This window comes from Ursus maritimus, unplaced genomic scaffold (assembly GCF_017311325.1).
Source record: "Ursus maritimus isolate PB19 unplaced genomic scaffold, ASM1731132v1 scaffold_19, whole genome shotgun sequence".
NCBI classification, from domain to species: Eukaryota; Metazoa; Chordata; class Mammalia; order Carnivora; family Ursidae; genus Ursus; species Ursus maritimus.
In genome coordinates this window covers 22,776,838-22,799,960 of record NW_024424341.1, presented here as the reverse complement: position 1 = coordinate 22,799,960, position 23,123 = coordinate 22,776,838, and the positions used below count along the sequence as shown (strand labels likewise).

At 47.0% G+C, this 23,123-nt stretch overlaps 2 protein-coding genes across 4 annotated transcripts in view; both read right to left on the bottom strand.

The window, feature by feature from the left end:
• The window catches only part of CARMIL2 (capping protein regulator and myosin 1 linker 2), a 17,249-nt gene extending 14,075 nt beyond the window's left edge, over positions 1–3,174 (bottom strand). The window contains exons 1-14 of the mRNA XM_040633462.1: positions 2,951–3,174; positions 2,622–2,716; positions 2,477–2,527; positions 2,187–2,249; positions 1,957–2,081; positions 1,740–1,831; positions 1,472–1,542; positions 1,284–1,357; positions 1,065–1,140; positions 897–985; positions 680–774; positions 517–603; positions 329–441; positions 149–226 (exon numbers count right to left, since the gene is read on the bottom strand). Of these exons, the coding sequence (XP_040489396.1) occupies positions 149–226; positions 329–441; positions 517–603; positions 680–774; positions 897–985; positions 1,065–1,140; positions 1,284–1,357; positions 1,472–1,542; positions 1,740–1,831; positions 1,957–2,081; positions 2,187–2,249; positions 2,477–2,527; positions 2,622–2,716; positions 2,951–2,990 (1,149 nt within the window). The 5' untranslated portion in view covers positions 2,991–3,174. The remainder of the gene's footprint in view (positions 1–148; positions 227–328; positions 442–516; positions 604–679; positions 775–896; positions 986–1,064; positions 1,141–1,283; positions 1,358–1,471; positions 1,543–1,739; positions 1,832–1,956; positions 2,082–2,186; positions 2,250–2,476; positions 2,528–2,621; positions 2,717–2,950) is intronic.
• Positions 3,175–6,810: 3,636 nt separating this feature from the next.
• Positions 6,811–23,123, bottom strand: part of CTCF (CCCTC-binding factor) — a 46,611-nt gene continuing 30,298 nt past the window's right edge. For 2 of the 3 annotated variants that reach the window (XM_040633458.1, XM_040633459.1), the window contains 8 exons: positions 21,575–21,708; positions 19,439–19,559; positions 18,653–18,802; positions 14,899–15,059; positions 14,212–14,394; positions 13,473–13,608; positions 9,450–9,611; positions 6,811–8,308 (listed from right to left, as the gene is read on the bottom strand). In XM_040633458.1, the coding sequence (XP_040489392.1) occupies positions 8,124–8,308; positions 9,450–9,611; positions 13,473–13,608; positions 14,212–14,394; positions 14,899–15,059; positions 18,653–18,802; positions 19,439–19,559; positions 21,575–21,708 (1,232 nt within the window). In that variant the 3' untranslated portion in view covers positions 6,811–8,123. The remainder of the gene's footprint in view (positions 8,309–9,449; positions 9,612–13,472; positions 13,609–14,211; positions 14,395–14,898; positions 15,060–18,652; positions 18,803–19,438; positions 19,560–21,574; positions 21,709–23,123) is intronic. The other variant, XM_040633460.1, reaches the window with a different exon arrangement.

Here is a 23,123-nt window from a genome sequence, read left to right as displayed (position 1 = left end):
AGCAGCCGCGCGCCAGCGCTGCGAAGAGCTGCGGGAGGAAGGTGTGGGCTACGCCGACCGAGGACCGAGCCCCGCCCCCGGTCTATCCTCAGGCCTTGGGCCCGGCCACCTGCCCTACAGATGATCCCCCCGCGGACCACCCTCTCACAGTGTCCAAGGCGGTGTCGGTGCCCGCGAGATTCAGGAACGTCAGAACATTAGGACGGCTCAGGAAACTATAGAGGCCCTGATGGGAGGATGAGGATGGGAGGCAGTCAGGGATCACCTCGCCAAGAGCTCCCTGACATCCCACTGCCCCCAGTCATTGCCTCTAAAGACAACCACTCACCCCATTGTCCTCCGAGGCCCCCAGCGCCCCAGGGTTCCCGGAAAGGTCCAAGTGGGTCAGGACAGTGTCAAAGGCCACATTGGAAGCCAGTGCCCGGCCCAGAGACCTCATTCCTGGTGGCAGAGGAGGGAGTGGCTCAGCAATCAGGCAGATCCACCCCCACCCTGCCCCCTGCCTACCCCACTTACCTCGAGGTGTCAACCCTGTCTGCGCTAGGCTGAGTCTCCTTAGGGCTCCTGGACGATGCTCTAGGTGTCTGCTGAGAGCAGTCATGCCTACGGAAGGGCGCAGCTGTGTGCCTCTCACCTCCTCCAGCACCAGCCCCCTGCGGTTCCCTAGGTTCAGCCGTACCTCGGTCATCCAGCAGGTTCCCCGTTAGGCTAAGCTCCCGGAGGGCAGAGCTTGAGTGCCCTGCCAGTGCCTGGGCCAGTCGCCGGACAAAGTCTCTGGGGACCAGACTGCAGGTGTGAGACTCTGACCCTGGATTCCCATCTCCTCCCCAGGCCACAAACCTCCCATTCCCAAGCTCCCAGACTCCTGTCCCCAAGCCCTACCCTGTCCCCCTTACCCCCTCAGGCCACAGTTCTCCAGCACTAGCTCCTCCAGGTGGGACGACTGACTCATCATGTGCAGAATCTGTTCTGAGACCTCAAGGCTCTGAGAACCAGAGTAGGGGCTCATTAGATTGCATCCTGGTCCCCGCACCCTCAGCCCCTCCCTGCCCCTATACTCTCACCAGCTTCATGTCCACGCAGGAGAGGCACTGGAACCACAGGTTGTAGGACAGGGCGGCCACACTCAAGGCCAGGTCCCTGGGTGGGAAAAGGGGCAGGGGCAGAGTTCAGGGCCCTCCAGACAGATCCTAGGCCCAGCATCCCCCTCCATGGAGAGGCCAAGGCTCAGGAATGTGGGTCATGGGATCTCCCTCCCTTCCCACTCCTGGCAGGCCACAGACCGACTGCCCAAATGGCTGAAGTCACATAGGCTGAAGTGGCGGCAGCCCTGACGATGGTAGATGGTGTCCACATCCTGGATGGGAAGAAGATGTCTCCAACTGGCTTGGGGTCACAAGGGGAAAGGGGACCCGATGCACATGGGGGATCAGATGTCTCCAGAGCCCCCCAAGGAGGGCCCTACTCTCACCCACTGAATCTCTTCTCGGAAAGGGAAGCCATTGTAGTCACACAGAGCCTCATATGTCTCCAAGAAGCCACCTGGGGGGAGGTGCCAGGGGTATAATGGGGTGAGGAGGAGAGAGACAGGTCAGAGAGGGAGGAAGATTGGACCCGAGCTGCGTGGTGGCTGTGCTTTGAGTGACTCTGTTCAGTTTGGGAGATCCCCAATTCAGGAATCTGGGGCTGCAGGATGGGGGTAGGCTGGAAGCCCTGTGTGGCCTTTTCTTGGCCCTCACCACAGGGGCTGCTGGGCGCACTGTCCTCAGAGGGGCTGCTTCTCTCCAGCCGAGCCAGCATGGTGGGGGATGTGGGCCTCCGGAATAGCTTCCTGGGGAGGGGGAGAAGGGGACAAGAGACTTGTAGCCCCTGGGATGGGAGGCAACCCACTTGTGTCATCCAGAGCACACCCCTGCTGCCCTCCTTTCCTGCTGGTCCCTTGTTGCTGGGCCTCACCCAAGGCTGGAGCGAGGGAAGACCTTCTTGATGGCTGCGGCAATGTGCTGGGCCAGCTGTTCCAGGGCAGCCACACCAGGAAACTCCAGGACCAGCTCAGGCAGGGACTCTAGCTCAAAAGTCACCTGGGGAAGGAGGGCTGCTGGGTTGGGCTCCATGTGTGGGCTCAGGGGAGGGGGTGGCGTACTAGCTGTCTGCAGGCCATGGAGGTGGGGTACTAGCTGTCTCACCTGAGGGGGTGTCTCCTGCAGCGCCATGGCCTGGACTTCCAGGTAGCTGAATGTGCAGTCCACCTATGGAGAGCCAGAATCAGCTGGAACCAAGGCCCTCTCCTCACCTTCCTGGGATCCCAGTCCTCTGTGCAGCTGGGAGCTCAAAGCCAGCCCTACCAGCTCCGGAGCCCAGTGCTGTTGGAAGGGCAGAGCCCACAGGACAACACAGACAACTTGGCCGGCACAACCATCGCCAAGGAAGCTGCTGGAGGGCAAGGTGGGGGTGGCAGTCAGCCCCTGGCACTCACCCTCAGGGGGAGGCAGGTGTGGAGCAGGTAGGCTCTCCATCGCAGCAATGCCTGGGGGGAGAGAGTGTCTGACGCCCTGGGCAGGCCAAGAGGCTCTTTTTGCCTGGGCCCCAGTGGCCCTCCCAGGCTCTGCCCCCTGCCATACCAGGACATGACCTCGCTCAGCACCCTCCCGCTCTGGTAGCCAGGTTTTCAGCAGCAGCTCGGCCTCCTTGGGCCACAGGAACCTGGTGATCTCGCCTGTGGAACGGCAGCCTGCTGGGTGATTTGGTCCTCCAGCGGAGGTCAACTCATGCCCATGGGCTGTACCAGGCCTGTGGCCTGGGCTCATCTATGAGCCAGCAAGGAAAGAGTGGAGTGGATGTGGGGGCGCCAAGCTCTTCCCAGGAGCAGAGACAACTGCTTGCAGGTGCCCGCGGACGCTGGGTGTGCTCCGACTTTGGAGCCGAGTCGGCGGGAAGGGCCAGCGCTTACCTTTCAGCTCACACGATATGCCGTCGGGGGTCTGGGCCATGGGGCCGGATCGGGCCGCCGGGTGGCCCAAGGAGCTCAGAGGAGAAACAGTTGCCGGCGAGCGCGCACACAGGAAGCCTGGGGGCCCTGGCCCGCACTGCAGCCACCTGCTCCTCCTGCAGCGGAAGGTACGCGCTGCTTCCTGCCAGGCCGCCCCCAGCCCGGCTCCTCCCCGCCCCGGCCTCCGGGGGCCAGGAGACGTAGGAGGGGGGCAGAGTCCCAGCTGTCCGCCCGCCCTGTAGCGCAGGAGCTACTCTGGCAGGGCAGACAAGGGGTAGGGGTTGGGTGGCCGGGAGGGTCTCGCGTGTGGCGCACGCCTCTTGCGGTTCCTAGCCCCCTACTTCCACCCCGCGCCGCAGTCCCTGCAGGGAGCACCAGGGGGCGCTGCCCGCTCGGGGATCCCTGCGGCCCACCCGCGTTCGTCCACTCCAAAACCCAGCTGGGGAGGTGGACTGGGGGCCGGCCGGGAGGGGCGTCTATTCAAGGAGCATCGGATCTCTCCCAGAATCTCTCCCAACACCCGGGTCCTAACCTGAAGGACCTAATCTGTTGCTCCTTAATCTGGAGTCTGTGACCCTGTCGGAGATCCACCAACTTTTTTTTTTTTTTTAATAATGATTTTTTATTATGTTAGTCACCATACAGTACATCCCCGGTTTTCGATGTAAGGCTCGATGATTCATTAGTTGTGTATAACACCCAGTGCACCATGCAATACGTGCCCTCCTTACTACCTTTTACGTTATCTCTACGGGTACTGGAACTCATGGTCCCAAGCTCAAGAGTCGCATGCTGTACCAACTGAGCCAGCCAGGCGTCCCGGAAATCCACCAGCTTTTGAAAAGGCAGAAAAAATGCCAGATGGGCTCAGGTGCCCATCTCTGCAACTCGCTTCCTCAGCCAGCATTCATCAGGTGCAGGCTGGATGAAGGCTGGAAGGTGGGAAGTACCCTCAGGGGGCAGCCCTGGGCTAAGGCCTAAACCCCAAGGGCTTCAGGGAGGGGTGAGCAAAGGCCGGGTACATGGTGGTCCTCCGTGTGTCTGCATCCTCTCCCTTCCACAGGACCTAACCTCTGCTGGCTGGGGGGGGGTGTCAGTAGGTCATGGGGTGGGGTTGCTAACCAGAAGCATGCTGCCCTATTAAAGACCAGGGCCTCAGAATCTGGAGGGTTCACAGGAGAAGAATTATTTTTTTCTACCACTACAATCCAATTAAACTCCACTTATTAGGAACAGCCCTCTGCCCTGGCCACAGCTTAGGCAGGTAAAGGTGAAATAACCTTGAGAGTAGACGAGAGATGGTGAGCAGGGTCCCTTGGCTTGCTTCCCATCTAGCTACCCCTCCCCATCTCAGGGCGTGGAGAGAAGTGGGAACATCCTCCAGTCAGGTGATCATTCCCACCCCTAACAACAAAATTTCTCATCTCCAGCAAAGACGGAGACAAAGTGGCGGTAGAAACCGAGCAGTAGCAGCTTGAGCAAAGCCTCCCCTCAAGCAAAAGGCCAGTGGTGTGAAAGCTGAGGACTGACTAGGCCTGATGGGAGGACTCAAACGAAGGCACGAGACAGTCCTTCTCTGATGTCTCCCAGTTTGAAAGAAGAGTTTGGGTTAAGATTTTGGACTCCTTTTAAGGCCACAGAGAATCTACAAGCTGCTTTTAGGGTGAGAACTCAATAGGTCTGTCGTGCTCACAGCTTGCGAAGCGGTCGGTGGAGAGCGCTGGTTCTAAAGGCCGACTGCCTGAATGTGCGTCCTGAGTCCGCCTCTTACCAGGTGTTCCACACTCCAGAAGTGACTTATGTTTTTGGGCTTCCAGTTCCCACTTCGTAAGCGGGAGCCATTAACGTCCGTCAAAGTACTGCTGTGAGCATCTGAAATGCTGCTGAAGTGCTCACAGCAGTGCCCGGCACTCTGGGAATACTCACAGCCGCCACGTGTGCCTCGGCGATCCCGGGGCTCAGCGCACCGAGAGAAAACCCACCTCGCCAGGGCTTTTCTGTTGAGAATGATTAGGATGAGAACGACAAGAGGGGAGGAGTGCCAGAGCGGACTCTCGAGGCGAGCAACACACTGCTGGCATCTGCCCCTGATGAGAGCTGTGCGGGTGGGCACAGGCTGCTGAGAGCAAACCAGAATCGCCACGGAAAGCAGGGCAGGGTGACCAGGCTAAAGCCCCGTACCTCCGAAACTGCTGGTGGGCAGGGCGGCAGTGACCGAACTACCACAGCTCTCTCAGAGACCAAGTGAACACATGGGACTCCACTCCTAACATGCTGAGTGACTCAGTGCGAGGGGGAGAGGCCTTCAGCTCGGCTGTGCTCTAGATGGCGTGACACTCCGTCGGCGCGCAGGAAATGCTCAAAGCTCATCCTGAGGCGTAAGCTCCGCCTGCCGAAGCAGCACAGGAGGAGGGGCCAGGCTGCTCCTTCAGATGGTTGTAGAAGACTGGATGCAGACCGCAGGCAAGGGAAGGGCTCGGGGGTTTGCTGGGCAGCAGGGGACAGGGTGGTGCCAGCCCAGGTGTGGAAAGGGAATATTTTACTCCACTACCTACTATGGCTTAACAATGGGGAAGAGCAGACGGGTCAGGGAACTACCCATCCCAAGTTCTCCGGTGTGGAGTGAGGAGTGGCTTCTGTACTTTAATGTTTATATGTATAAAATCTATGTTTTAATATATAATGGAGTCACACAGGGTGCATCATGGGCTATGCAATGCGGGATCCCTTCTAAGTTTCTACTCCATTAGAATGTGACTTTTCTTGCCCCCTCTCCATCCAGAACTGATCTTTTAAACTTTCAAACAACTTACATGTACACAATGAGAGAGAAAAGGCTATGCTTAAGATAAAGATCTCACTGTTCTGCAGAGATCTTCTAGTATAAACACAAAAAAATTTAGAAAATTATATGGCCACTGAAACACCATGGTGGGGGTACTCTGGCCCCTGTAGGGGCTGGCCCATGCCTGAGACAAAGACCCCACATTCTTGACAGCCTCAGGCCACTAACATTGGGTCCAAGGAGCTGACTGCCAGGTTGTGAGTTTTGGGGCCTCAGATACCTGTTTTCCTGGGAGACATGACTACGTGGACAGTACAAGCAGCCGAAGGTCACATACACCTCATCTTTTGTTACTTCTCACTGAAAGCCACTAATTCGGAATTCTGGTTAAAAAGCCCTAGAATTAGTGGTTGAAGCCTTTACCTAAAATGGGTTTGCCAAAGCTATCTGCCCAGAAATGGCCAGCAGCAGCAAGATGACGTTTCACTAATGCATCAACTTCCTAGTCCAACTCCCTTTCCACGGCCCCCCTGCAGCGCTAACAAGCGATGCCACCCAGGATCTCTCCCCGCAGCCTGGTGACTGACTCCTCCTGTCTCCCCCTCCCAAATGACCTTCTCTAGGGCAAACTGGGCCCAGCTTCTGTTGTCCTGCACTTGGCAGAACTCAAGGTACTCAGCCCTCACTGAGCTGAGATCCAAAGGATAGAACTTCCCAGGAGCCCCCTTCTTTTCTAACCTCTGTGGTCACCCCTCTACCACAGGGACCCACTCCTCAGGTGGATCACGGAGGCTGGCAGCTGTCCGTCCATACCCTGCTACTCACACACACCTTTGGGGAGTTAAAACTTGTGGCAGGATTCACTCACTAGTCCCGCCATTTGCCAAGATCATCTTGGAAGTGCTGGAGAGGAAGTGGCCGTCCTGGGACTCGAGTTTGCCTCTGAATGGCCACCAGGCCTGCACCACCTGAGGCCATGCTCGAGGGCCTGCGGGCCCCCGGGAGGCAGAGATTACACGTGACGGAGTGTCTGGAGCACTTGTTAATCCGTTATGATTTATTAGCTGTACAGCAGTAGATCCTCCTCCCCAGCTTTCAACCCCATTACATATTTTATTACAGGTCTCATGTTGGCGTCCTAAAATAATGAAAAATATCACACAGTACAGCTAAGTACAAAATGCATCAACCTAGAGTCTGATAGCTAACTGATGGCTCTTTTAAAAGCAATACACAGAAGAAAAAAGTGTTTGAAATCAGCAAGACTGAGGCTCTCTAAAAAACACATTTCAAACGTGTGACAGTTCATGTGCAAGAATCACTTTTTAGTTGGTTTTGTTTCACATTATTATTATTTTGTTTTGCAGATCCGAAGTTTAAATTACTGACCTAGTGAAATTTTCTGGCCCAGCTTTTAAGGGCTGCTGTGACCCACTCATAATCACCCTTCTGCTTGAACAGAGGAGTTATAAAACACAAAATTCAGCTACAAACAGAGCAAAGAAAATGTAGATGGGAAATCATAACTGAAAGTTAATTGTGCAAGGTTCAAATGCTGGCTCCACGGGCTGGAAATCGCGATCTTCCGTGCGGGCGTCCGTCGCTAGCGGGCAGCAGTCTCGGTGCCATTCTGCTACATGATTGGGATCCAATTCCTTGTCCACATTCACACACGACAGTCTGTGGTAACTTAATTTGCAAGTAATTAAAATGCTGGGTTTTCTTACACTGCACTTCTTTTCAACCTCTTAATTAATGGAAAAGATTAAAATGTAAAAAAAGTTATTTACAAGCTTGACCATACAGAAACTTTGCCAAGAAAGAGGCAAAGCCTTCAGGACAGACACCGACCGCAGCATGCCGTACTACTGGTGTGCAGCTGGCTCCGAGCAAAGGGAGTCAGGGAGAAGCAGAAGCAAAAACCAGTTTAAAAGTGTAAGTCCTTCCCAAGTCTGCATTTACAATTAAAAACTCTCCTGGGAAGAAGACCTAGAACTCTGGGAAACCCGGTGGCCATTCTGGAGTGGTTTACCATTGCAAGAGAGAGGGTTCAATGTCTCTGTTTCCATCTAAGAAAACCAGTTAGGCATCAACACTGTCCTCAGCACTTCACAGTAAACCCTCAGAGACTCAGAACATTCCATGATTTGCTAACATCAGACAGCAAGTTCTAGTAAAATCACATTTTTCTAACATCATCCTTGAAGTTTTAGTTCTCAGTATGTTTGGTAAAATGGTGTAAAATGATGCTTTTCCCAAAGCCAAAAAAAGAAAGAAGGGAGAAAAATTAAGATGCGGGCCGTTTAAACACAGCCCAGAGCAGTCCTGGCGACGAGCAAGGCCCCGCCATCACCGGTCCATCATGCTGAGGATCATCTCGGGCGTGAGGTCTCCGTTGGGGGCGTCTGTGGCAGCTGGTTGGGCCTCCTCTTCCTCTCCCTCCACGGGCTCCGCGTCTGGCTCTTTTTTGACTTCAACTATAATGTTCTCAATTGCACCTGTATTCTGGTCTTCCACCTGGATGATGGCTGTTGCTGGCAAGAAAGAGCATGAACAAAACAAATGCTCCATTAAAGCCCCTGAGGATCACAAAGGTCCTGTCAGACTCAACACTACATGGACGTCAGCAATGCAGGAAAGCCTCAGCAAGGACACAGAGAAAGTCATAAAAAACAGACTTACTGAGCTAAAATACGGCCATTCGTGAAGCCCCAACACTCTATCAAAGAACAAAATGCTGACATTCATGTTCATATGCTTCCCAAATGCCATAGTAAAAGCCTTAGTTTTCCTTTATGTCCTAAAGTTGAGCTTTGCACTAGTATGAGACGGGCCAAAGACGCAGACAGCACATGACTGAGAAACGTCACGCTGCGTGTCATGCAGGGCCACGCTGGAGGTGAGCCACCTATAGCAAGAACATCCATTTCTGATCCTGAAGCCTCCCACACCCAGGGCCCTCCACCAGTGTTTTCATTCAAGTGTGTGTAGGCTAAATGTCTCCCAGGGTCTACAGTCAAGTGGGGCTCCGGCAGTACATTAAAATAAAAAAGACTAAATCTTGCATTTGTTAAAGAAAAAACTCTGCCTGCCAGCTTTCAGGACATCCACAGCCACAGAGAACAGAAAGAGACTCGAGTCCCCAGAGCCTGCTGTCACAAGGGCCGTGTCCAAGACAGGACTGCTGCCCACTGCCATTTGTGGCATGAGGGAGAGGGCGAACACCTCTTCTGCGTCCACTCCTAAATCAGAAGGCCAACACTTGAATCCACAGGCCTGGATTTCTTAGGAGGAACAATCTCAGCACAGAAATTGCTTTACCCTTTATCCTTTAAAATTTGGCTCTTTTACATTAATTACCATATCAGTTCTGCCAGCTGACTGGGATTTTGTTTCGCGGAACCCTCCCACATTAAAAGTACCCACCTTGTAGAACGTGAGTACCCTTCTACTCTGGACTTCTCACTGAAGCGTAACAGGCTTCTAGGGTCTTCCTCATGTGTTTCCCAGTAAAAACTAAGTAATCGCTTCCTGACAGTTTGTTCCTGGTGTGACCTTAACTTGTTCTCATGGCTTAGTTCCCATCATCCCCCGAAACAAGGTCCCGTCTGGCTCCTCCACGTGCTGGGAGCGGATGCCAGCCTCCAGCCTACTAAGTGGAGACAAGTAACTTACGCTGGGTCTGTTTGGGCTGGTTGGTTCTGCCAGGAGGGCGTCCTCTCCGCTTCTTGGCAGGTGGTGGGGCTGGGGTCACAGGCTGAGGCTCTGGCTCGGGTTCAATTTCCACAGCAGGTTCCTCCTCATCCTCATTGTCATCCAGGTCTGGCTCAGCATTTTCTTCTCATGAAATCAGGAGTAACAGGTTGGGGGGCAGGGAGAAGCATGGCGGAAGAAAAACAGGGCACACACACAAAATCACATATTCTGTTAAGTCTAGTTACATATTTATTTTCATCAATAAAAGTCCATTTAAAAATGCTTTTGCTTGAATTTTTGCTATCAACATTGACAAAGTAAACTAGTATTGTGCTAGAATTAATACACAAATCAACTTGAAGGCTACTATTCCTACTTTACGTGGACTGGATATTACATTTTTCCTTTAGCTTTAGACATCAGAATATTGAGTTTCAAATTCTTAAGAGGCAATTCCATCATATGCAACATATATAACAATACCACAGTGCTTAAGTTGAAAACACATATTCTATCTGTCATGCAAGGATAAAGCAGAGGTTAGCCTGAGACGGACCCTCAATGTGTGCTCCTGCTCGTCTCTGAGTTGGCAGAAGATGTGTGTGCGCATATGTGCGCGCGTGCGGAATTCCCACTGCGTTGTGAGACCCTATTACTAGGATAAGCAGCAAGAGTTCTTCTAGGACTATGATTGATATTTTTTAAAAAATATTTATTTTTAGAGAGAGACATGGGGCTGGGTGGTGACAGAGCAGAGGGAGAGGGAGACAGAATCCTCAAGCAGACTCTATGCTGAGCATGGAGTCTGACTTGGGGCCTAATCCCACGACCCTGAGATTGTGACCAGAGAGGAAATCAAGAGGTGGCCACTCAAACTACTGAGCCACCCAGGCACCCGTTGGTGGTTTTTTAAGGCAAAGTTTTTTTTAACTTAATTCTCAGCTATGCCAGATTCAATGGGTCATTCTTAACTCCCTAATTCTCTCCCTGATGCCATCATCACATAAAGGAGAGAGGACTACTGTCTCTAAAGAATACTGACAAGGAGCTTTGACTCCCTTACTAGGTGTGTGACCTGGGACAATGACTACAGTGAACCTCAGTTTCCGTATATAATCTCTAAAGCACCCCAACCTACTTACTAGTGATTTGAGGATCAAAAGGACTGAGCCGTAATTCATGTAACCATGCTCTGAAACTCAGCCTCCACTACAGACATAGTTCTTGTTTGTACCAAGTGTCACAGTTTTAACATTCTCCATTATTCCATTTCGGCTTCACTACTTCATTTAATAAGAGGTGCTACCCTCATTTTATAAAGAAGTGAGAAGCTAAGTGATTTGTAAGGCAGGCTAAACAACAGAAGGCAGAACTCAACCTCTGGCCTTGGCCTGGGGCGGTTCTGCTGCCTGCCCCTGGCGCGACTCCTGAGCCCCTGCTAACCTCCCCCCCGCCCCCGGCACACAGAGTACCCTCCCCCTGCCTGCCTCTGAGAAGTACAGGTTATGCCGTCTTTCTCTAGCACCAGACATTTACATTTAGAAATCTAGGAGTAAATGCCTCATCTTTAGGACAAAATGCCTGATCTGTCAAACCCTAAGTGAAAATGTGGGGAACACACTGGTATGTGGCAGTGCGTCAAGAACGAGATGTGATGCTTCCCTGCTGAACTTATTCAAGCCCCCTATTGCCTAAGTTGGCCCAATGCCTAGAAAACCAAACAAATTCAGTGAGAATTGGGGGAAAAGAGCACACAAAGAAGGTTAATAGGGTCAAAGGCTTATTGGCTTGGAGAAATTTTGGCAAAAAGCCTTGAGAAGAGCAGTGGATTCTGCTGGTCAATCTCTGCAAATGGGCAACGGGCAGAACTTCTGGGAGAGGACAAACGTGACTGTGTGGCCTTGGTGAGCAGTGGGATGGAAAGCCCAGACTTCCTGGGGGCACAAAAAGACACTAGGTACAAGGCCCAGAACCACACTGTGCTCTACAAGCCAGCAATGCAGAAGACAAAAGAAGGAATTGCAGCATCTAGCAGCAACCATCAGTAAAGTCTTCTGCTGAAAGATGCTCTGCGATGCATAATCAGGGAGTGAAACCGATCTCACTGGGAGATGAACCACAGAAGTGAACAAGGTGGTACCATAAGCAAGAAGGCTAGGGGCCAACATCTGTGGCAGCAGGAGGCTCTGCAACTAGAAGCACCTACACAGATCCTCCAGGTCAAGGGTACCTGTGGATCCCTGGGGCACTTGGGGCCTGTAATTTTTTTTTTTAAAGATTTATTTTAGAGCAAGAGCGAGCGAGCAAGAGAGCACATGCGAGTGGGGTGAGGGACAGAGGGAGAGAATCCCAAGCAGACTCCCCACTGAGCATGGAGCCTGACGCAAAGCTTGATCTCCAGACCGAGGTCACAACCGGAGCTGAAACCAAGAGTTGGACGCTCAACTGACTGAGTCACCAGGCGCCCCACTCATTAATTTCTCAGCCAAAGGGATCCCACAAAGATTCTCAATAGAGAATGGTGTGTGTGTGTTTTTTTAAGGTTACTTATTTATTTGAGAGAGAGAGCGAGCCTGCACATGCAAGCAGGGAGGAGGGGCAGAAGGAGAGGGAGAAGCAGACTCCCCGCTGAGCAGGGAGCCTGACGCAGGGCTCCACCCCAGGACTCCGGCATCATAACCTGAACCAAACAGAGATGCACAACCAACTGAGCCACCCAGGCGCCCCAGCAGAGAACAGTGTGCTTTTAAAAAGTTAAGTAAACCGACGTTTTGAAGGAGGCATGTTTACTAAAAACCCAGTGATGAAGAGAATGCTTAAATTAGATTTTCTAGAAAAGGCAGCAAAAAATAAATTACTCTTATGCTTACTGGATGAATACTATCCCAGGAAAAGTAAAACTTCTAACCAGAAAAGGTTTTATTAAAATAAACAAAATACACAAACACTAAAAGGGACCTTGTTACAGATCTAAATATAAAAAAACCTATTGCTTTCATGAGCAGGTTTTAGATAAAATCAATGGAGATAATGAAGTTTTCAAATATTTTCAATCTTCAAAAATTTTGACCCCTCCCCATTATCACTAACAAGCAATGCAAGACAAAAGGAGCCTTAGAAACACATAAGGCACCATCTCTAATTTCTCCAGTCTGATGGTGCTGCTGGGGAAGCGTATTCCCCAAAACAAAATCCCTCTACATACATCTTTTACCATAAAAAGCTTAAATCTTTAGTCACAGATGTGCCTTCTCAACTACCTGGCCAGTAGCCCAAGCACCCACATTACAAAGCCTAATACCACAAAATGAGTGTGTACAATCAAATGTGATTCTCCGTGACCGACGCTCTTGTTCTCCCTCTTCATGGGTCTAGCACCTCAAAGCATACCTTCTGCCTGGATTTCGTGACTAGAAGTCAAAAACACCCCCAAAAGTATCAATAGTAGGAAAACAGGCAAAGTGTTACACTATAAAATGGAGATTAAGGTAGGAAGAGAAAGGCTGACCTTCACGGATTTGATCAACACCTCTCAAGGCTAGGCTGACACAGGCGGTCAAACCAGAAGTTGGTCAAGATGCTTAAGAACCTTCTTCATGTCCATTAGAGTCATTGCTCAAATCTAGACCAGCTTCCTAAATGTAAAAGTTATGAACACAGAAAAGAAACTCTGCTGGCCTTAGAATATCACTAATCTGAGGAAACTGAGTTGAGATACTAATTTTGTTTTGGCTTTAACTGACCATGTAAAGTATTTAAGGTTTTATCAAGCAATGGAATACCAGGAGGAAAAAAACCCAAAACCCAAAAAACAAAAAAACTTGCCCCAGAAACAAACTAGCTGCTGCTGTAAATACATAACACACATTAGGGAGACTAGAGGCTATAAAGGAAGTAAGACTGATTGGCCTCTCTATCCCAGTACATCCATAAATCAATGTACTGGCAACTGGGCACCAAAATCTACCACGTGTAACTAAATCAAGAAGTTAAGTTACTGACCACTGTCGGAGGAGTCTTCTTTTTTGGAACGCATCTTTCTTTTTCTGCCACGTTTACTCTTCTTTGTTTCCCCTCCGTTCTCCCCTTCTACGCCATCTGGACCAGCACAATTGTCAGCATGTCTTGCCATGGTATTCTAACAGAAGAAACAAAATCTTCGTTCATGTTACTAAAAAAACTGATAATCAGAAATTAGGAGTTCTCTTTAGTTTGAAAAAATAAAAAATCGGGTATTCATATTGAGTCTGAATGTTCTAGTATGTGCTAACAAGCACATCCTGAACATGCTCTCCTCATTCAAGGGAAATGGTCTCCATCTGGAAGGGGAAAGAGGGAGAGAGAAGGAAGGGAGGGAAGGAGAGGGGGGAGGAGAGGGAGAGAGATACAGAGATGGAGAGAAGAGAGGCCCTCAGGAGAGGAGGGGCGGGGTCCTCTCAGCAGCCTGCAGACAAGAGGAATACAGGAGAATCAGACCAGCTCCCTGTCCTGTGCAGACCCGACTCACATGGCCCCAGGGGAAGATCCAAGAAAGACCTATTCAGATACTAAGTCCCCTCCTTCAGCACGAGGGCTGACACGTGTACAGAAAACCCTGAGGTGGGGATGAGTGGCCCTTTCCAAATGATAAGGCATCTCTGTGCTTATAACCTCAGTGGAAAAAACGGCCCAGCTTTGCAGTGGAAGATCAAGAACATGATATTAAGAACCGTGATAAGGGAAGTAAAGTTCCGACTCTTACCCGGCGTGTAAAGGTTTTCCCACACTTAGAACAGACAAAGGCTGCAGGGACAAAGTTGGGGTCATGGTAGCGTTTGAAGTGCATGTCGAGGAGCTGTTTCTGGCGGAAGGTCTTGTCGCAGTGGCTGCAGGCGTAAGGCTTCTCCCCGGTGTGGGTGCGCTTGTGCATGATCATGTGCCTCTCCTGAAAGACAGCAGGTGGGGAAGAGGCCTCAGAGCCTGTCGCAGGGCTGCTACCCCAGCCGCCATCTGCACGCACATGGTCGACGGCATTTCTCTATGAGGGGTCTAGGTTCAAAACTGCTTGTCCAGAGTCTTCACTGGGGTGCAAAACCGCTTCCTTAAATCCCAGTACGGATATGCTCCCTCTCGCTGGGCTGCTTGTTCTCATCACCGCTCAGCCCCAGGACCATATTCTTCCCTTCTCTCAGGTCCTGGACTTAATTCCCCCAGTTCTGAGAAAGCAGCCAGTAGTCTGCCTGAGGGGGAGGTTCGCTGTGACTGAATAAAACATCAGCTGGAGACTGAGGTGACAAAATCAAGGAGCGAGACCTTTGGTGATATTCCTCATCAATCAGTTTGAAAATACATCCTTACAAACAGTTACCATATAAGGAATCTAAAAACCCTCTAATAAAACCTGACACTGATGGGGAACCAACTGCTTTCCAACTATGAAGGTCTCTACCTGTCTGCAAGCGTAATCACACTGGTCACACTTAAAGCGCTTCTCGTTCTTGTGCGACTTCTGATGCTGGATGAGGGCATAGCGCTCATGAAACACAGCATCGCAGTATCGACATTTCTTGCCTTGCTCAATGTAGGAATGCTGCTTTCGCAAGTGGACACCTGAAAGCAGAACACAAAGCCCAGTCTAACTTGCAAAAACAACAAGCAAGCATTTCAGTAAGTTAATAATACGTTCTTCTCTGCTTCTTAAAATGATTACTCTGGCTGCTGTCCTGAAAGTAAATTAAAAGGCAAACAGCGAAGTGAGGAGACTGGTTAAGATATGGAAACAGGACAGGTGAGAGGGGACAGCGGCTTGGAAGCAGTGGGGAGAGCTGATGAGAGACCCAGAAAGTAGCATCAACAGGATTTATTCACTGAATACAGAACAAGAAAGAAGGTGGGTGGCAGAGACGACCTCCAGGTTTCTAGCTCTGAAAACTGAGTAGGCGGCTGGGGCCATCTGCTGAGACAAGGAACAGTGGAAAAGGGCTAAAGCCCTTTGTTTTTGGGGAAAGGGAGCAGGGGGTTTTAGAACTTCAGTTTTGAATATGTTAAATTTGAAATGCCAATGACATGAAACGAGGGACGGCAAAGGCTAGGTAAGCGTGGCTCCAAGGGAAGACTGAGAGCAGCAACTGGAGCTGCTGGGATTTGAATAAGACCATGGGGTTCAAGAAAACTCTGAGGCAAAAAGAAGAGTACCCCGATCACATTTTAAGAAAGCTAACAGGTAATGCCAATGGGAGGAAAAAGGGTTAAAACAAGAGAAGGCTGAGAAAGAAGAGTCAGAGAAGGAAGCCAACAGGCTATAGTGCCACGGAAACCAAGGGAAGAAAGTGCTTTAAGGAGGATGGCACGGTCCACTATGAAGAACACTCCTAAGAGGTCAAGAAAGATGGTAAGTGGAATGCTCCCCACATTAAGCACTGTGGTGTTTAGTGATCTTATTAGGAAGAGTCGCTTCACAGAATGGGGTGTAAGCTAAGCTGGGAGGGCAATCAAAAACTGAGGAAGGAAGACTGAGGGAAAGAACTCTTTATGAGGGTTGGCAGGGAAGGAGAGAGGAGTCAAACACCCAAGTAACATAAAAACAAATAAATAAATAAACGAGCCAAAGATGAGTAAGTCCTAGAGACCTACTGTGCAGCGTAATTCCCATAGTTTATTTATTTTGAAATAATCTCTACACCCAATGTGGGGCTCAAACTCACAACCCCGAGATCAAGCATCGCACGTTCTATGGACTGAGCAAGTTAGGCGCCCCAACTCCCATAGTTTATAATACTGTATTACATATTAAAAACTTGCTAAGAAGTTAGATCTTATTTTAAGTGTTCTTAACACAAAAAATAAATGAAAAACTAGGAATGGAAGTTTCCATGTACAAAAATTTTTTCAAGTTTCCAAATTATGTTTTAACAGGAAAAATTAGAGACTAAAAAAAAGTCAAACCTAGACAGGGAAGACTTTTTCTTTTTTAAGATAGGAGAAATGTATGCATGTTTAGGGTTGAGGGGAAAGACCTAGGAAACAAAGGGTAAGGAAGCAGCATACGACGATATAAAAAGCTACAGAGAAGACAAGAGTAGGATCAAGACAAAGACAAAGGGACAGACCACAAATAAGAAGAGTGATGTCATCTCTCTCGTAGCAAATGGGCAAAGAGAAGATGAATGCAGATAGGTTTGTAGGTTTGATAATTGAAATTTGGGAGTTTCAATCTGTTGCCTTTACTTTTCTTATGAAGTAGGGAAAGAGGTCACTTATTGAGACCAAGGAGCCGGAGGAAAAAGGGGAGGAAAGATCAGAGGTTTAAGCGCAAATGATTCACCCAACTCTGAATTGTTTCATGTGCCTCCCACATAGTAGGTGCCTAAACATTCGTGGAATGAATGATTGAACTCACTGAGGAAAATGGGAGCATACCTGACAAGGACAAACAGCTGGACTGCCCAGAAACAATGAAAGCTCGGCTGCATTCGGGATCATGAATTTAAGGTGCTACCAATCTGCTTCCCTCAAAGTCATATTACACCAGACTTAAAGAAGAATTTAATTAATTTAATTCTGGGGAACAGAAATGAGGGAAGGCTTTTCCTTTTTACTCTCTACCCGTGTTCATTACATGAAAGCCTTTCCATACATGCATACATTATTTTCAAATAATTTTTAAAAGGCTTCAACTTCTCCTGGTCCTGTGACAGAGACCTAACAGTGAAAGACTTTCTTTCATGTGTTCTTATTAAATACGTATAACAACAACTGTGTAAAGTAGTTATTCTTCCTAAAAATCAGGTGGTGGAAAAGAAAAAAGGCTTAAAGTAGTATTTGGAGATGAATCTTGACTCTAGCAGGTCAGTCTCCAAAGCCCATGTTTTCCTGTGTTACAAAGTGATAAATTTTAATTACAGCATATTAGTGTGAAATCAGGCATGCTTTGAAGAGGGAACACAAACTTCTTTGGGATTGGTTTTGGGAGATAACTATTATCTGACAGCTCCTAAGCAATTAAGTTCCTCATTATGTAGGGCCTAAAGGGTACCATACAAGTACAGAACATCCAAGATACATATTTGCATCATAAAAGTGAGTAGTTTTAAAAATTTAAATAATCCAAACAGTGGCCTAATAGCTCACAGACACTGCCAAGAGGTATTATTAATTCAGATTTTAGGTTTCTGTACAATAAGAACAGTAAAATTCATTTATCAGAGGACAGTGCTTCTTAAATCTAACTAAGTCCTCTTAACAGCAGGATAACAAGTGACCCAAGGGTCTTATGTGGAGCCCAAAGTCCTCTGCTTCAAACTCATGGTTTCATCCTAAAAATGTCTATTAGATGTTAAAATAAATAAATAAATAAATAAATAAATAAATAAAAACGCTTAAAGCTTAAAAAAATGTATGCTAGCCTGCATTTTGCTCAATATGGTCATATTAATATAACAATGTTTTAAGACACCAGCTAAATTGCGTAACTTTACTCAGCTAAAATACATATGCCTTGGTGACTTCATGTGGTTGCTGACTATCAAATGGGTTAAAAACAAAGTAATAAAAGATGTTTTGTAAAGTACAATAATTTACCTAAACATACAAATGTTTATAAGCATAATATTTGAGGGGGAAAATAATAATATTCAAGGAGCAACACACTTCGGAGAGAGAACAGACTGGAGTAGTATTTTTATCTCTTTTAAACAGGAAAAACAATCCAGGTGACCATACCTTTACGGGCCCAACTACAATTTCTACTGATAAGTTCTGCCTCTGTATAAGCTGTAGTTTAATTATGCACAGAAATACAGTTATCATCCAACCAATACAATAGTCTGATTACTTACAGAAAGTACTTATATTCTGAGAAAAACTGAAATGGAGAGATCTTAGTTTGAATCGTACCATGACGCTTCCCTATTTGGAGATCTGAACATTACCAGTGAGGGCTACTAATTAAAGGTTTACTATTTCCTCTCACTACAGCTCCTGTTAATGCATAAAATGAGCTATATTCAGTAAAGAATCTGTGGCTTTACTGCAGAGACAGAAAGAAGATAAAAACAGTTGCTAAGCGATGGCAGTTACTGCGGCAGGCCATTCGCCTATATAAAACTTATATAATTCAGAAAAGGAAGTTATATATGATCTTCCTATTTTCACAAATCCTCAAAAATATTTTTTTTTCATTTGCAACTAGCTAATTTACTTACCCAAATCACTTTTTCGGGCTATGACAGTGTCACAGTGGGGACAGTGAAACTTGGCCACATTTTCTGTGTGCTTCTGTAAAATGTGCATCTTCATGGTACCACTTTGGGTAAACCGAGCATGACAAATGTAACATTCATAAGGTTTTTCCCCTTAAAAGGAAATACAGAATGAACAAATTAGATGAAATGAGCACCATCATTTAATTGGAGGGTAATTCAGGTGGTAATTCAGCTGTAGTCAGGTGGCAGAAAAGCTAAGCTACCGGGAATCCTCAGGTGTTACCCAGCTAGCCCAAGCCTCAGGCCTGCTGTGTGGCTCACATCCGTTCTTAAGAGATGGCAATCAAGTCCTAACCTGCTTTGCCGGCTCCACCACAGTGGATCTTTGGGGGACAGGAGATGAACAAGTTTTCCTTTTTAAGATATCTTTACACCCAACACTGGGCTCGAACTCATGACCATGAAATCAAGAACTGCACACTCTACTGACTGAGCCAGCCAGGTGTCCCTACAAATTTTTCTTTTTTAGAAAATGTCAGTATGGGGAAAACCGAATGAGCTGGGTTAGGTAATCTATTCAGACTTCTTCTAACAGTGAAATTTTCCCTTCTCCAATATATATTCAGAACAATGAATTCAGAAGACATGCCAGAGAAGCATTTGTCAATTCCATTACTTCTATCCCAGCTCCCATTCTGGTAAGCAAGAGGGGTGTGTGAGGTAGTTTATAAGGTCCCATGGGATCCACTGAAAAGCAGCTCATTAATACGAGGGAAGAGGTCCTACCTGAATGAGTTCTCATGTGCCTTTTCAGCTTGTATGTGTCCCTGCTGGCGTAACTGCACAAGCTGCACTGGAACGGACGCTCCCCAGTATGAGAGCGAATATGACGTTTTAATTTGCTGACCTGAAACATGAAAGCACATTGACTGTAATGTGAATGCTGTGGGTAGTTCAGAATACAGAAAAAGTCTAAAATATAATACTTCTTCCTCCTTATTTGTAACCTTTGTTTCTCAAATCCTTATAATCCAAAGAGGGAAAATAAATGGAGGGGCATAGATGCCTCAAGATTGGTTATTAATAACAATGTAAGCTGGGTGCCAGATTCACGGGGGTGTATTATTCTGTCTATTTCTATGTTTTCTGCTTTTGTATAGATTTGAAATTTTCTATAATAGTTGAAGTAATCCATGCTTATCTATAGATCAATTTCCTTCCAGATACATAGGTATCAGATTTTGTTGTTCAGTTTAGCCCTAAATAATTTTATTGCTATTAGAATGTGAGCCTGTTTCCTGCTATCTATTGATAAGGTAAGTTACTGGCTTCTGTGTCTTGTATATGGCGACCCAAATGGACTCTACTGCTCTAGGTTTTTTTTCAGCTGATACTCTTGGATTTTTTGCTGTAAGCAAGTATACCTGCAATAAATAAGTTTTGTTTTACCATTTACAATTCATTTCTCATTTAGCTGGGATTTCCAATACAGTGACAACGCTGAAACAGTAATAAGAACAGATGTCTTGTTCCAAATTTTTATTATTTATTTATTTTTAAGTAATCTCTACACGCAACATGGGGCTCGAGGGCTCAGGACCCTGAGATCAAGAGTTGGATGCTCTTCCGAATGAGCCAGCTAGGCACCCCTGTCCTGTTCCAAATTTTAATGGGAATACTCCCAATGTTTCAGTTAACTGGGATGGATTGACTATGGGTTTCCGGTATACATTCTTTATAGCAAAGCCATTTTCTTCTACTCTTAACTTGCTAGGATTTTAAACAGTAATGAATATCGAATCTTACAGTTTTTCAGAGTAACTTTCAAAAAAGATCACATGGCTTTTCTTTAACCTCTCAATGTAGCACACACCAGTAATTTCTTTTCTTTCTTTTTTTTTTTTTAAAAGATTTTATTTATTTATTTGACAGACAGAGACAGCCAGCGAGAGAGGGAACACAAGGAGGGGGAGTGGGAGAGGAAGAAGCAGGCTCCCAGCGGAAGAGCCTGATGTGGGGCTCGATCTCAGAACGCTGGGATCACACCCTGAGCGGAAGGCAGACGCTTAACAACTGCGCCACCCAGGCACCCCCACACCAGTAATTTCTTTTTTTTTTTTTTTTTTAAAGATTTTGTTTTTATTTATTCGACAGAGATAGAGACAGCCAGCGAGAGAGGGATCACAAGCAGGGGGAGTGAGAGAGGAAGAAGCAGGCTCATAGCGGAGGAGCCTGATGTGGGGCTCGATCCCATAATGCCGGGATCACGCCCTGAGCCGAAGGCAGACGCTTAACCGCTATGCCACCGATGCGCCCCCACACCAGTAATTTCTTAATGCTCAACTCTCCTTGCATTTTAGATATATTCTATTTAGTAATCATTTATTTTCAAGTATATTACTAAATTTGGTGAACAATTTTAATTTTAGTTTTCTGTAAGAATAAGATACACTTTTCTTTTTGGTAGCGTTCTTACCCAGCTTTGATAACAGTGTAGCCTCAAATAGCAAAGAAGATAACATTTTCTTTTCTTTTTTTTTTTTTCAAGTAGGCTCCAACACTGGGCCTGAACTCACAACCATGAGATTGAGAACCTGAGCTGAGATCAAGGGTTGGACACCTAACTGACTGAGCCACCCAGGTGCCCCCAAATTTTCCATTTTTAAATGCTCCAGGTATAGTTATTTGTTTCTTTCATGTTTCATAGAACTTACCTATAATAACATGCAGTTCTAGTGCTTTTTTTTAAAATGGTAAATCTTTCACGTTCATTACAGTTTTAGTATTTTTGGTGGCAGGGAAGGGGAGCGGGGGTGTTACTAATCTCGTAAGATTTTCTCTCATCTTCAGTTGGGGTAGTTTTTATCCTTATACTGGAATCATGGTCTTAAGAGAGGAACCAACAAGTCGTTGAACACTCACTTCAACACTGGCGTAATCGCACATGGAACACTTAAATGGCTTCTCATGGGTGTGTTTATAACGACGATGCCGCACCAATTCTCCACTAGTCACAAAGGCCATGTCACAGTCTGGGCACTTGTGAGGACGAGTACCTAGAGAAAGGAGGTTATAACAGGAAGACAAGATCAAGGGCACAGTTAATGACAGTTCAACATCTGACAAGAACTGCAGCATGAGGCTGAACTCTGGTCATCTTAACCTTGCAATAGGGGGGCCTGGTTGACTTTCTAACGCTAACCCCAGGATATTGGAAAACACATGCCAAATAGTTAATTTCTCTTAATTACTCATCCGAGTGCTGCTTTTGAATACAAAAATCCTTTTTTTTTTTTTTTAAATACTCGTAGCAAGAATTACTATTAAACTCCACTCAATTGGCCAGAGATCCTTGTGGTGATATCGAAAGACTTGCCCCTCATGGTGCACACTACCTATACTTGTGAGTTCATCAGCCAGCCAAAATGCAAAATCCTTTTTATCCCTAGTTTATGAATTTTGATCACTATGATCAAAAGTCTGTTTCAACTCTTTTTTTGTTGTTGTTTTTATTTTTAAAGATTTTGAGACACAGAGAGAGAGAGAGAACGTGTGAGCAGGGGGAGGGGCAGAGGGAGAGGGAGAAGTAAGACTCCCCTGCTTAGCAGGGAGCCTAACGGGGAGCTCAATCCTAGGATCCTGGGATCATGACCTAAGCCCAAGGCAGATGCTTAACCGAGCCACCCAGGTGCCCCTATTTCAACCTTTTTTTTTTTTTTTTTTAGATTTTATTTATTTATTCATTTGACAGAGAGAGAGAGAGCCAGTGAGAGGGAACACAAGCAGGAGAGGAAGAAGCAGGCTCCCAGCGGAGAAGCCTGATGTGGGGCTCGATCCCAGAACGCCAGGATCACGCCCTGAGCCGAAGGCAGGTGCTTAACGACTGAGCCACCCAGGCGCCCCTTGATTAAAAAAATATAGAACACCTTGGGGCACCTGGGTGGTTCAGCAGATTAGCGTCTGACTCTTGATTTCGGTTTTAGTCATGATCTCAGAGTCATGAGATGGAGTCCCACTTACTGGGGAGCCTGCTTGAGATTTTCTCCCTCTGCCCCTACCCTGCCTCCTGATGTGTGCACACTGTCTCTCAAACAAATAAATCTTAAAACAAAAACAAAAAAAAACTCTTAAACTTCATTATTTTGTCAAGTAGAGGTCAACCGAATTAATAGTTATCTGACCCAAAGATATTAAAAAATAGATTGCAGTAGGAATGTAAAAGAAGATAAAGGAGACTGGAAAATAAAAATAGTTCGGCATACATGAAAATAAATTTGAGATAAATAAAGAACTAAATGTTAAAAACATTTAAAAAAAAGTTATTTGATCCAAGATTCTTTTGCACATCAAATCTTACTGTATTATGACTGTACATATAGGGACATTCTGTCCATATTCTGATACTTTTTTCTAAAGAAAAAAAAAAAAACCCAAAACCAAATGTAATAGCTTGTTTTACATATAAAGTTAT